The 13,378-nt window shown below is 45.1% G+C and overlaps 1 protein-coding gene across 7 annotated transcripts in view; it reads right to left on the reverse strand.

Moving 5' to 3' along the window:
• Positions 1 to 13,378, reverse strand: part of RMDN3 (regulator of microtubule dynamics 3) — a 60,477-nt gene continuing 47,099 nt past the window's right edge. For all 7 annotated transcript variants that reach the window (XM_053284014.1, XM_053284017.1, XM_053284021.1 and 4 more), the window contains exons 10-13: positions 12,171 to 12,269; positions 11,692 to 11,745; positions 7,777 to 7,857; positions 1 to 1,816 (exon numbers count right to left, since the gene is read on the reverse strand). In XM_053284014.1, the coding sequence (XP_053139989.1) occupies positions 1,763 to 1,816; positions 7,777 to 7,857; positions 11,692 to 11,745; positions 12,171 to 12,269 (288 nt within the window). In that variant the 3' untranslated portion in view covers positions 1 to 1,762. The remainder of the gene's footprint in view (positions 1,817 to 7,776; positions 7,858 to 11,691; positions 11,746 to 12,170; positions 12,270 to 13,378) is intronic.

Here is a 13,378-nt window from a genome sequence, read left to right on the forward strand (position 1 = left end):
TGAAACCGAATGGTAATTTAATTCCACATTCCACTCATTGATGTTATTTGCATTACATATTGTGGTACAACTCAATTTACTAAGCCATGACAGCTTCGGAAAATACATGCACTTCCCTTCTTTCTAAAAAGCAAGCATCCTTTTTTGTATTCTGCCACTACCACACTGTACTCTGTCATAGACAGATGAAGCTCAAGTTTGCAGAAGACATTTATTTTAAAGTGTCAGTGTGTACGCACACAGACACAGAATGAGAACTCTGGCAGATCCCTCCTCTTTGTTCCTTAAGTTTAATGGATTTTAAACACCTTCTTCTGGAAGCGATATGCTTTCTTTGAAACAAATGTAGAGACTTAAGGCAGGTGATTTGGTCCCGCAAAATAAAGATATGTGGTTTTTAAAAAGTTTTGCTGGTGGGTGCTCCTTGTTGCTTTGGCAATGGGCAGGGCAGCAAGAGTATGCTCTGCTTGTGCAAACATATGCCAAGAGTGAACAATGCTCAAGAAACGGAGAGCCGCAAGGAAAACAAATCCCACAAGCAGTTATAGGGAAACAAACTGATTAACAGGCTTGTGCTTTGAGCATGAGGAACATTTCTGGAGTGATTTGTAAGGCGTCAAGGAGAAGCCTAGTTTGTAGAATTCGTATTCACATCCATAACACTGTATTATAACTCTCCACCTGGATATTCATCATAAGCATAGTGCTAAGTGACACTACCTCACTCTTCTGAACACAAATAGGCAAGCAGTGAACAATATTTTACCATTTCCTTCAACAGACTTTTCACACAACTTTTAGCCAAGTCGTATTTACCAGTTATGTACGTGGAGTCAACACAGTGAAATCAAATCAGAAAACAGGGTGCCATGTGCGCACTGATTAAGCAGTAAAACACAAAACAAGACACACTATTTGCCAGAATCGCCACAAACTTATGAGTTAGAGCTAACTTAGGTGTGAATAGGATATCTGTGAACAGAATACCCTGTGGTACCTTTTTAGAAGTTGTAGAGGGAGATTTGTATCAGGGCCAGGGTGGAAGATTTAAAGCTCCCCTGTGCCACTTCCCCCGATTAACAACCTTCCCTGCACCCAAAAATTGCTATTTGCCACAGGGGAAGCCATACAAGCTCTGTAGATTTTAATCCATGGAGCAAATAGTAGCCCTACTGTTCCCAGTTAGGGGTTTAATGGTGAAGATTTAAATCAGGAAAACCCCACCCAAGATGCTTTGATCTAAAAGAAAAATTATGGATGATCCTGTTCATGTCAGTTTCATTGGGTCCTTTTTTTTTTTTTTTTTAAACAACAATCTGCAAGGTTTTACAAAAAGGAGGATTAACATATGAAGTGGCATGTTGATCCCATCTCCATTTAGAAAGCATACAATAAATGGGTCTTGGAAATGTCTGTTTGGTGAAGACAAAAACCAAACAGCATAAGCACGAAAACAGCAAACAGCATAAGCACGCAGTTTGGTAGTGTCTGCAGTTATGTATGGAAGTTCTGACCAGACCATCTAATGCAATTCAGCTCCTTTCTCTTGTTGTTAAGTGCCCTTGACTGGGATGTTCTTGCCAGTCTAAATCTCTGAGGAAGAGCTGCTGAAACCGTAGGTTGGGGTTTTTTGAGTGTATGTGTTCTGTGGTTTGTATTCTGTGGCATTACGCCAAGTCAGGATAGCCATGATTGTGAAACTTTTTACACTGGAGCTTTCAGAGCTCACTCATTATTATGTAGATGTGAACTTTAAACTTGCTCAGTCTTCTGAAATTGAATGCAATGCTTCTATTTCTCTGTTGCTTTCTTCATCCTGGAGAAACAAAGAAAAACAATGTTAAGTTGATGACTAGCTTGGTTTGAAATATTCTCATTTGCAAAATTATATGATCAACAACACTCTCTTCTTTACTGGTAGTACCAATTGCAGGGAAGCAAAAGCAGGACACAGGGCACGCCCTCACCTCTTGCCTGTGGGCTTCTCAGAAGCATCTGATGGGCCACTGTTGGAAACAGGATGCTGGACTAAATAGGCCTTGGCCTGATCCAGCAGGGCTGTTCATATATTCTTCTTCAGAGGAAGGATTCCAAACAAGAATCCCTCCACAAGTCTTTTACTTGTCTTACCAAAAACTCTTGTATACTGTACAGAAGTCCTCAACACGGAGGAGAAAACCTCCATGCATTTATTTCCTTCGATTCCTTCCATTTCTATACTAAGCATAGTGCTCAGATCCATTAAAAAAACAAAACAGTCCTTGAACATGTTAACTCTGGTATATTAACACTGATCCCATAGTAACTGCTTCTGTTTCCTCACCAAATCTGCTTGTTTTTCCATCTGCACAACAAAACACTATTTTATTTCTCCCATTTGCAGAAACAGATTGTATTACACACATTTCAAAATGCAAAACAGCAGCTTCCCCATTAGATATCCAGACTCCACTTCAGCATCCACATTCTACTTTCCTCTTATGCAAATTATTCCTCCAAGTGTGTGACCGATTTCCTCAAAATGCCTTGTTAACAACGTCTCCTTCTCACCAAGTTTGGCAGGTTTTTTCAGAGCTGCCTGAACTGATGAAACTAACTTGTACTTGATCTCTGAAATTTCCTTCTCAGAAGACTGGAATCCTTTACTTTGACATCTGGTTTCCTAAGTTAGAGTTGGCAGCATGAAGCAGCAGGGTTCCTAGTGCAGTACTGAATATCACTCTGGAGGTGGCAGAAGTGTCAGGTCTGCACAATACCAGACAGTGAGTCAAGACTCCTGGATATCTGTAGTCTGAAGTCCAGTTAAATAGCTCTATTACAACTCGTAAGATTATTAAGATCTTAAAATAGTCTAGTTTTAAACCAAAAGAGATGTATGGCTCTGTAATACCCACTCTCGTGGTTCACTGCCTGATTCAGTTAACTGGTGGAGCAAGCGGTGGCTGACTTGATCAAAGAAGCCAGTTTTGAGAGAGGAATGGTTTAATAATGAATAAAGGGGGCACTTCCAAGTGGAGCAGCATGGCAGAATATACAGAGTTAGAGGAGAGAGGAACATCAAGGAGACCAACAAGGTGAGTTTGTGTGGTGTGGGATGAAGGCAGAGAGACAAAGCAGGGGTCAGATAAGTGAATCTTTAAAATGTAAAGAATAGAATCTTGAAGATGTTAAGGAAGCAAAAGAGCATTCTTTTATTTTATTTTTTAACATTTTTTTCAATTTTATTGAAACATAAGCAAAAGAAAATAAAAACAGTGTCATGATATTTCTTTAAGCAAGTACTAGAAAGAAAACATTCTGAATATATTAACAGTTCTAAGAAAATTCGGCAGCAATGATCAACGTTTGATTACATCTGATCAACACTTGGTTGCATAAAGCTGGGTACATAAAGCTTCACAAATCAAATCCAGACAATGGGAACAAATGATGTCCTTGTCGAATATTAAAGTTTATGAAGGGATCCCAAGTTGACATAAATGACTCAGTTGAGACTTCATTCATATAAGCTGAAACTTTAGAAATTGAGGCGTAATCCCATAATGTCAAAAACCAATCATTTAAAGAGGGGACTAGAGCATTCTTTTAAAGAAAAAATAATAATGAAAATCTCAGAACTGAGCTGAGAAACTGAAGCCCAAAAATAACACCTCAATTTGTAAAAACCTGATACGGCTTGCAAAGAAGTTCTTATTTCTGTATCGATGTAGCCAGCTTCATGTTATTTAACTGCTATATTAATTACTATTCACATAAGGATGTAGCAGTTGGGATATTAATGAAAATGGAGGGCGGGGCCTAAAGGGAAGAGGGAACATCTTGGCAGGGCAGTGACTGTGTTTGGGCTTCTGCCCCACCTCTTTCTCCAGGTGTGTGCCATCTACCCTCAGCCTCTGTGGCTTTAAAGCTGGGGCTGGGCCAGGGACTGAGGAAGGGAAGAGGGAACATCTTGGCAGGGCAGTGACTGTGTTTGGGCTTCTGCCCCACCTCTTTCTCCAGGTGTGTGCCATCTACCCTCAGCCTCTGTGGCTTTAAAGCTGGGGCTGGGCCAGGGACTGAGGAAGGGAAGAGGGAACATCTTGGCAGGGCAGTGACTGTGTTTGGGCTTCTGCCCCACCTCTTTCTCCAGGTGTGTGCCATCTACCCTCAGCCTCTGTGGCTTTAAAGCTGGGGCTGGGCCAGGGGCGTGAGCCTCTTGGCGTGAGCCGAAGGGCGAGAGCACAAGGGCTCTTGTCCTTGTGGCTCTCAGCCGTGGGGCGAGCTGCCTGGAGCCCTGAAGATCTTCTCCTCCTGCCTTGACGATCCATCTTCCACCAAGCAAGAAGTCAGCAGGGACTGTATGAGTCTGGTCTTGGTTTTAAATTAAGCCAAGTAGCCGTGGTGGAATAGTCTGGGGAGATGTGTCTGGAAGAGCAAAAAAGTGGGTCTGGAGTGGGGGCGGCAATATCATGGGTAGCGGGCAGAGGGAGGTATGGCGGTGGGAGTTGGGCAGGCCGTTACAGGGGAAAACGGTCCAGGCAATTGAGGCCTGTTCCTTTTTCCGGCCCTTCCCCCAACCCTCTGACCCTAGGGAGCTCTGAGAACACTCCTTCGAGGATTAGGGTGCTGCTGCTAAATGCCAGGTCAGTTAACGCAAAAACATCTCTCATCCATGATTTGATTGTGGATGAGTGTGCTGACCTGGTATGCGTGACGGAGACCTGGTTGGATGCGCTGGGCGGGGTTGGTCTCTCTCAGCTTTGTCCTCCAGGTTTCCAGATCGTGCAGCAGCCCCGCCTCGAGGGTCGGGGAGGAGGCGTTGCGGTCATCTTTCAAGAGACCCTCCCCGTTTCCAGGTGTCCGGTCAGGCAATCTCAGAATTTCGAGTGTTTGTCCTTGAGGGTGGGCCTCCGAGATAGGCTGGGGATTCTGCTGGTGTACCGACCACCCCGCTGCACTTCAGTCTCCCTACCTGAGCTGGCGGGGGTGGTCTCGGAGGTGGCCTTGGGTTCCCCCAGGCTTATTGTCTTGGGGGACTTCAATGTCCACGCTGAGGTCCCCTTAGTGGGTGCGGCTCAGGATTTCATGGCCTCCATGGCAACCATGGGCCTGTCTCAGTTGGTATCGGGCCCTACCCACGTGGCGGGACACACTCTGGATCTGGTTTTTGCCGATCGGGAAATAAATGATCTGGAGGTGGGGGAATTTGAGATCACTCCCTTGTCATGGACAGATCATCACCTGGTGGGGTTTAGTTTGACTGCTCCGTCTGCCCTCTGCAGGGGTGGTGGGCCGATTAAGATGGTCCGCCCCCGGAGGCTTATGGATCCGCTTGGATTTCAGACGGCCCTCGGGGAGTTTCCAGTGTCCAGAGCTGGTGACCCTGTCGAGGCCTTGGTTGATCTCTGGAATGGAGAGATGGCCAGGGCTGTTGACACGGTTGCCCCCAAGCGCCCTCTCCGGCTTGGTGGAGCCCGTTCTGCTCCTTGGTTTTCCTCGGAGCTTAGGGCGATGAAGCAACTCGGACGACGGCTGGAGCAACGCTGGAGGAAGAGTCGTCACGAATCCGATCGAACACGGGCTAGAGCCCATTTTAGGGACTATGCCGTGGCGGTGGGGGCGGCGAAGAAATGTTTTTTCTCCGCCTCCATTGCGTCTGCTCAGTGCAGCCAAACAGAGCTGTTTCGTGTGGTGAAAACATTGCTCCACACATCCCCCCGGACAATGGGGGAGGAGTCATCTACGGCTCTTTGTGATCGGTTTGCCTGTCGCTTTGCAGATAAAGTCGCTTGGATCCGTGCTGACCTGGACTCCAGAGTTTTGGCAGTTCCGGCAGACGTGCCTCTGGTACCATCTGGTCCCGTTGTGTTGGATTCTTTTCAGTTGGTGCGGCCTGAGGATGTGGACAAGATCCTGGGCAGTGTGCGGGCGACTTCGTGCGCTCTTGACCCTTGCCCTTCATGGCTAATAAAAGCTGCCAGGGAGGGGACAGGTAGATGGTTGGAGGTGATCGTTAATGCTTCGTTAAGGGAGGGCAGGATGCCATCGTGCCTCAAGGAGGCGGTGGTAAGACCTCTATTAGAAAAGCCCTCCCTTGATCCCTCCAACCTGGACAACTATAGACCTGTGTCTAACCTCCCCTTTTTGGGCAAGGTGATGGAGCGTGTGGTGGCGTCCCAGCTGCAGAGGGTCTTGGATGATACGGATTATCTGGACCCTTTTCAATCTGGCTTCCGCCCTGGGTATGGGACTGAGACTGCCTTGGTCGCTCTAGTGGATGACCTACGCCGGGAACTAGACAGGGGGAGTGCGTCCCTGTTGGTTCTGCTGGACCTCTCGGCGGCGTTCGATACCATCGACCATGGTATCCTTCTGGGCCGCCTCTCGAGTATGGGAATCGGAGGCACTGCGTTGCAGTGGTTCCGGTCCTTTCTTGAGGGGAGGGTCCAGAAGGTGGTGCTGGGGGACTACTGCTCGGCCCCATGGCCGTTGGCCTGTGGGGTCCCGCAGGGATCGGTCTTGTCCCCCATGCTGTTTAACATCTACATGAAGCCGCTGGGAGAGGTCATCCGGAGATTTGGACTGAGTTGTCAGCAATATGCGGATGACACTCAGCTCTATCTCTCCTTGTCATCTGATCCTAGGGAGGCGGTGGATGTCCTGAATAGGGGGTTGGAGGCCGTGATGGGTTGGATGTGGGCTAACAAACTGAAACTGAATCCGGATAAGATGGAGGTACTGTTGGTCAGTAGGAGAGCCAATCGGGATGAGGAGATTTTACCGGTTCTGGATGGGGTTGCACTCCCCTTGAAGGAGCAAGTATGCAGCTTGGGGGTACTACTGGACCCGGCTCTGCTTTTGGAGGCTCAGGTGGAGGCGGTGGCCAGGGGTGCCTTTGCACGGCTTCGGCTGGTGCGCCAGCTGCGTCCCTTTCTCGAGAAGGCAGATCTGGCCACGGTTACCCACGCCTTAGTCACGTTGCGGCTGGATTACTGTAACGCGCTCTACGTGGGGCTGCCCTTGAAGAATATCCGGAAACTGCAGCTAGTGCAAAACGCGGCAGTGAGGGTTTTATCCAGAGCTGCCCGTTGGGAACATATCACTCCCATTTTGAAAGAGCTGCACTGGCTGCCGGTTCGTTTCTGGGTCCAATTCAAGGTGCTGGTTTTGACCTTTAAAGCCCTAAACGGTTTGGGCCCAGGGTATTTGAGGGACCGCCTGCTCCCAAGGGTTGCTGCCCGCTGGACGAGGACATCTGAGGGGGCCCTGCTCCGGGTGCCGACAATGAGGGAGGCCCGGTTGTCGTGCACTCGGGACAGGGCCTTCTCTGTTGCTGCCCCCAGACTCTGGAATGCTCTCCCAGTGGCCATTCGTTCCTCGGACTCCATCACGGCTTTTAGAAAGCTTTTAAAGACTTGGCTTTTTACCCAGGCTTTTACATGATTGTTTTCTACTGCGGCTTCTCTGTGTTTCTATTTGTTGTATTTGTTGCGTTGTTTTTATGCCTGTTTTTATATGTTTTTGTACTTTTAACATGATGTTTTTATTGTGTTTTTATTGTATGTTTTTAACTTTTGTAAACCGCCTTGGGGTTATCTTTTTAATGAAAGGCGGTATATAAATGCAAAAATAAATAAATAAATAAATAAATAAAGACTGAGTGAAGATTCAATAGGTTGTCTATCTGCATAGAAATCTTGTTAACTGGAACTTGGCATAACATTCAGACCTATCACTTGAAAGACTGGGCAAAAATATTATATCCACACATGGATGCCAGTCAGGCAAACACACTACCTCTTTTGTGATAACTGGCAGCTCTGAAGCCAAACTCAGCCAGTGATCAGCTGTAGAGTTATCTCCCAGTTCTCTGTAGCACTGAAAGAGAGGAGAAAGGCAATTATTAAAAGATGAAGACAGGGAACACTTTCATGGGTATCTGGTGGAGCTATCATCATCCCAGCAATAAAAGGTATAAGCTAAGGTTTTGTAATATCGACTGAAGAGTTCTTCCATGGCAAGAATACATGTGACACTAACATTGGATACCCAGCAGAGGCTGCAATCCTAGGCACATTTACCCATGAGTAAGCCCCACTGAACATAGCAAGACTTACTTCTGCCTGAACAAATGTAGATAGGACAGCACTAAGAGTTTGTTTTTGGCACAAGCAAGTTTGAGCTGCTTTCCTTCTTTTTAGGGCACCACATCTCCCTCTTATAACAACTATGGATTCATATAATTTGCAGAGCTGAAGAGATACAGTTACTTCAGCATACATTTTCAGGGGAGAGTTTAGAGGATGGACTGAAGACGTTCAGAACTGCAGCAGAGGATGTTCTGGGGTTTTAGAATAGAGCATTGACTATAAGGCTTCAACAATGAAATGCATGTTTGAATGGTGACAAAATACTAGAAGAGACTTCCAAGTGCACATGCACAACACAGGTCAATTACAGGACCACCACTGGGTTTTCATGTCTTCATATGTGGGTCAATTCCATCATGCCCATATCTTGTAAAAGTAATGTGAGAAAAGCATAATCTCATGCTTCGTTTCATAATACTTCACTTAGAATTTAATTCGAAGCCTAAGGAATTGGGGATGTGCACGGAACCGGTTCAGAGACCCTTTATGGGCCTCTGAGCTGGTTCGAAAGGCAGTCGGTTCCACCAATTTGATGGGGGGGGGCTGCTTTAAAGAGCGGGGGAGAGTGCACTTACCGCTCCCTCTGCTCTTCCCCCACCAGCACTCCTTGCTTCCAAAGTTAATCAGGGTGGCAGTGTACCCCCCTGTTGACTGGATACAACTGGAAGTATCCAACGTGCCTGCGTGCATGTGCCTGTGCGTGCAGGCACGCCAGATACTTCCAGCTGTACCCGGTCAATGGGGCGGCATGGAGGTATGCTGCTGCCCTGATTAACTTTGGAAGAAAGGAGCACCAGAAGGGGAAGAGCGGAGGGAGGGGTAAATGCACCCTTCCCTGCTATTAAAGCAGCACCCCCTCCAGCCATCAAACTGGCAGAACCGACTGCCGTTCGAACCAGTTCAGAGGCCCATAAAGGGCCTCCGAACCGGTTCCACGCACAACCCCAATTCCTTAGGCTTGGAAATAAATTCTAAGTGAAGTATTATGAAACAAGGCATTAGATTATGCTTTTCTCACATTACTTTTACAAGATATGGGCATGATGGAATTGACCCACATATGAAGACATGAAAACCCAGTGGTGGTCCTGTAATTGACCTGTGTTGTGCATGTGCACTTGGAAGTCTCTTCTAGTATTTTGTCACCATTCAAACATGCATTTCATTGTTGAAGCCTTATAGTCAATGCTCTATTCTAAAACCCCAGAACATCCTCTGCTGCAGTTCCGAACGTCCTCAGTCCATCCTCTAAACTTTCCCTTGAAAATGTATGAGTGCACATCCCTATAAGGAATTACTCCAATGCTTGATGGACAACTCAGTAATCTGAACCAGATAGTGAAAAGCATGCTGTACTGTAAAGTTCAGAGTAGTCTTTAAGGAACTGAAGAGTTGTACTAAGGTCATCCATTCCCACCATTCTGGAAAAAGGACCAGATAATTAGAATGTCCCAGTGGCAAAGTCAACACTGAGTTGGGGTGTGTGTGTGTGTGTGTGTGTGTGTGTGTGTGCCTCTGGGTCATGAGCCACCAGAGTACCCCCTCGCCGTCTTGGGCACCCCCTCACTGCCAAGAGCACTACTCTGTGCTGACCACACCCCTTCTGCCTGTGTCAGGTAGTGCTGGGTATAGACGCACGGTTCATCACACTTTCCCAGAAAGTGAGGGCAAGCACTTTCTTTTCCAACTAGGTGCTTCCTTTCTTTCTCTCAGACTGCTCATAGACATCAATAGGTCAGTTTGCTGAATCCCCTTGGGAACATGTTCATACTATTTGCTTTCAGCAGTGACAGAGCCTCTGGGCTATAGTTTGCAATACAATCACAAAGATTCCCTTTATAAATAAATAATTTGTCTAAAAGCCTTTAAAATACTAATCAGATATATAGATTCTACTCTTACTGACACCTTTGGGTAGTTTTAGATTTTCAAGAAGCTCAAAATATGATTTTGTTAAGAGACACAGGCTTGCTTATGAAATAGCTTTCTAAAACCCCAAGCAAACTGGCTAAAAAACAACTAGTATTTTAATTTAAGAACAATGTGTGTTGCCATTAATGGTTTAATTACATCAGAATCTGGAGATCAACTATAGCATATGCCATACTGTTAGCTGGAAGAAGTATGCAATACTTGCTTCCCTACTGTGCTGCACCTCTTCCCTGAAATGGAAGAAAGATGGAAACAGGAGCATTGGAATAAATGCATACAGAGGCTTCTTGCCAGTATACAGAAAACTACTCCACAGGAACAAAAAAAGCATCACCTTGTAGTACATGCCAGGAGGACTTCTAGCCAATATTAAAGCAATATTGTTCGTGTTCAAGATGCAAACTGCCAACACTATGATAATACAAATAATTGTTGGGTGCAAAGATCTCTGCATTTTGTTGATATTTTCTAGGTTTATCCCATTCCAATATTTACAACAAACTGTCACTGCAAGTAAATGTATCACTTGGGGTCAAATTCCAGGCTAGGAACAAAATTTTGAAACTTTTACATTACTCAAAATAAAAATTTGATTCTTGGGATTTTGGGTATAAACTAATTTCACAAGGAGAAAATCCAGCTACAGTCTGCTTGGCCTCTCCTCTGGCTGTTGTAGCAAAAGCCATTTGGCTGTAAAATGTATATAGACGCCAACTGGAAGTCACAGGAACAATACACACAGAAGTTTGAGCTCTTGAAAATCATTATTCAATTTGTGTAAACAAGAACATTCTCCAAACCCTTTGTGCAAGTCAACTAGTTTGTGGAGAGAATAACCTAGCTTTGCACCACCATATGTGAAGGTAGAAGACAAACCAGACATGTTGCATTGTTCTTCCATGTTCTCTGGTTCCATTTCTTATATGTATATGAATTGGGAAATGCACTGGTCCAAGCAGCTAGGTATAGGTGCACAGAAAGGTATCCAATTAAAAAGTGCAACCAATCGCATTTATGTTTCTAATTTTACTGGAAATACAGGGAGGAGTTCAAGAGGAAGTGTCTAGTATTTGTTTGCAAGGGAGGGAAAACCCCAATGTAAATTATTATCAGATTCCGTTGCTACCCAATCATTTTTACACCAGCTTGGCTCTTTAGACACTCCCTCCCTCAATTCATCCTCCATGTTAATCAATGCGGGGAAACGTAATCTGCATATATATAAATTGGCATATGCAAGTTAAAAGCCAACTTTTCCTCTAGAGATGGTAACAGTATTATTAATTTGCAAAGTAGCTCTGAAGTAATAGTTAAGCTTTTGTTTGAGCAGTTTGCATTTGATAGTAATCTTCTATAGCATGTGAATAGGGAACACAAGTCAGTGGTACAGCATATGCTTTGCACCCAGAAGGTCCCACATTCAGTCCCTGGCATCTCACAATTAAACTTATCTTGGGTTGCAAGGTTGGAAAAACACCTTTGTCTGCAACCTTGGAAAGCTACTGGTAGTCAGAGTAATGCATGCTGGAGTTAAGATGGCCCAGTTGTCCAGCCTACTATTAGACCAAAGACTCCACGTAGAACGATGTAAACAAACATGTACTGCTAGTGGCCTAGTAAATACACCTACCTTGGCAATGTATACCCTTCCCATTTTTGAAAAACCGGAGCTCAGTTCTTCAGCCTATGAAGACAGGCAAACATATAAGAATTCAAGAAACCCAGGCTGAATAGTTTAGCTCAGCTGATACAAGATACAATACATATAGCAAGAAGTGGTCCACATTCTGTAAAATGAAAACTAGAGAAAAGCTTTAAGTAGAAATACATTTGTCACACTCACATCTGTTCTAAGAAGTAGGGCTTTTAAATACTTTCCCATGCAACCTTTACAGTCCTGTTTCCCTTCTTCCTTGCCTATTAATGCATCTGACCAGAGCAGATGACCTAACACACAGTAAGAAAAAGCCATCTAGTAAACTAGAAGCTACAAGCAATATCTGAGGGCCAAGTCACCCATTGTATTAAAGTGCATAAAACTGTTTCTGATGTGGTTAATGTTTCTTTACTAAAGAGTAAACAACAAGTGCTTTGTTCAGTTGTTAGTACCTTTAAGAAGTTCGTCAGTGCATCTTGGACACTGGCTGTAGGGGGTTCTTCATACAAAGCCGAAGCAGTTTTCCTTTCCAGCCATCCCAGATGAGAGACCTGCACAGGAATAGCAATGCAAATAAAAAAAGAAAAATCAGCAGCCAACAAGTAAAAGAGCCAAAACATAAAGACCTGGTTCCTACACTTTCAGAGTCAGCAATTCTCTTCGCATGGTGGAGGAGCAGACACACACTTCTCCTTCCATCACGCACCTTAGATAATGTGTGAAACAGGCACTGCACATCGAGGTTCCAACACACTGGAGGTCTGATTTGCATGACTGCTGAGCCACAAAAAAGGTGTTGAGGTTGTGTGCATGTGCACCTGTATGTATGTTTGTATGGGGAAAGACTGTGCGAAATCAGGCTTACAGTGTATGGGCCCCCATATGGGGTGCTCATGTCATGTTACCTTAGGAGCATTTTGGTGAGTGGGCACTGTTATGACCCATAACATATCCTCTATGTCAGAACCAAGGATTAGGCCAGTGTCCATTTCACGTGTCCCTGCCAGAGACTCTCTGGACAGAGGCATGCTGAACTCTTAGTGAACTGCTTAACTCAGGGAAGTGAGGTGCCTTGTTAGAATAGGAAAAGTTTAGCTGGCTTTCCCCTAAGGAAGTGTATCCTGTTATTGTATTAACATATACATTCTGGCTGACTTGCAATAGATTACATTCCTAGATTGAATTTGGTCCCTTACATATGTTATTGAAACTACTTTCTTCATTGTGCTTAGTTTGCAACATGATAGGTAAAGAGAGAGGCAGTTCCTTTCTGATAAGATTTCCTTTAACATGAAGATGTGCTTTGTCATGAGAACTGGGTGTTTGTAGCTTAGCTATTGACATACGCAGAGATTTGTGATGGATGTTGCACTGCACCAAAGACTTTATGTTAAGATCAAAGGATCAAACAAGTATAAAGACAAGGTAGCAGCAGGCATGCATTCAGCAATCACTTGCTCAACTCTCTGACTCTGTAAACCTATCCGGCTGAATGGGACTTGCTGGCAATTTCCTCTGAGTAGCAGGGAATTGAAGCAAGTTGTGATCTGTACCCAGCTCTGGGAGAGGATCTCTGAGACGCACCACCTGCCTGCCTAACTGCTGTTTCATCGCTCACAAGCTATGTGTCCTAGCAACGCTCACTTGCTGACCATCACCT

Source organism: Hemicordylus capensis, chromosome 1 (genome assembly GCF_027244095.1).
Source record: "Hemicordylus capensis ecotype Gifberg chromosome 1, rHemCap1.1.pri, whole genome shotgun sequence".
NCBI classification, from domain to species: domain Eukaryota; kingdom Metazoa; phylum Chordata; class Lepidosauria; order Squamata; family Cordylidae; genus Hemicordylus; species Hemicordylus capensis.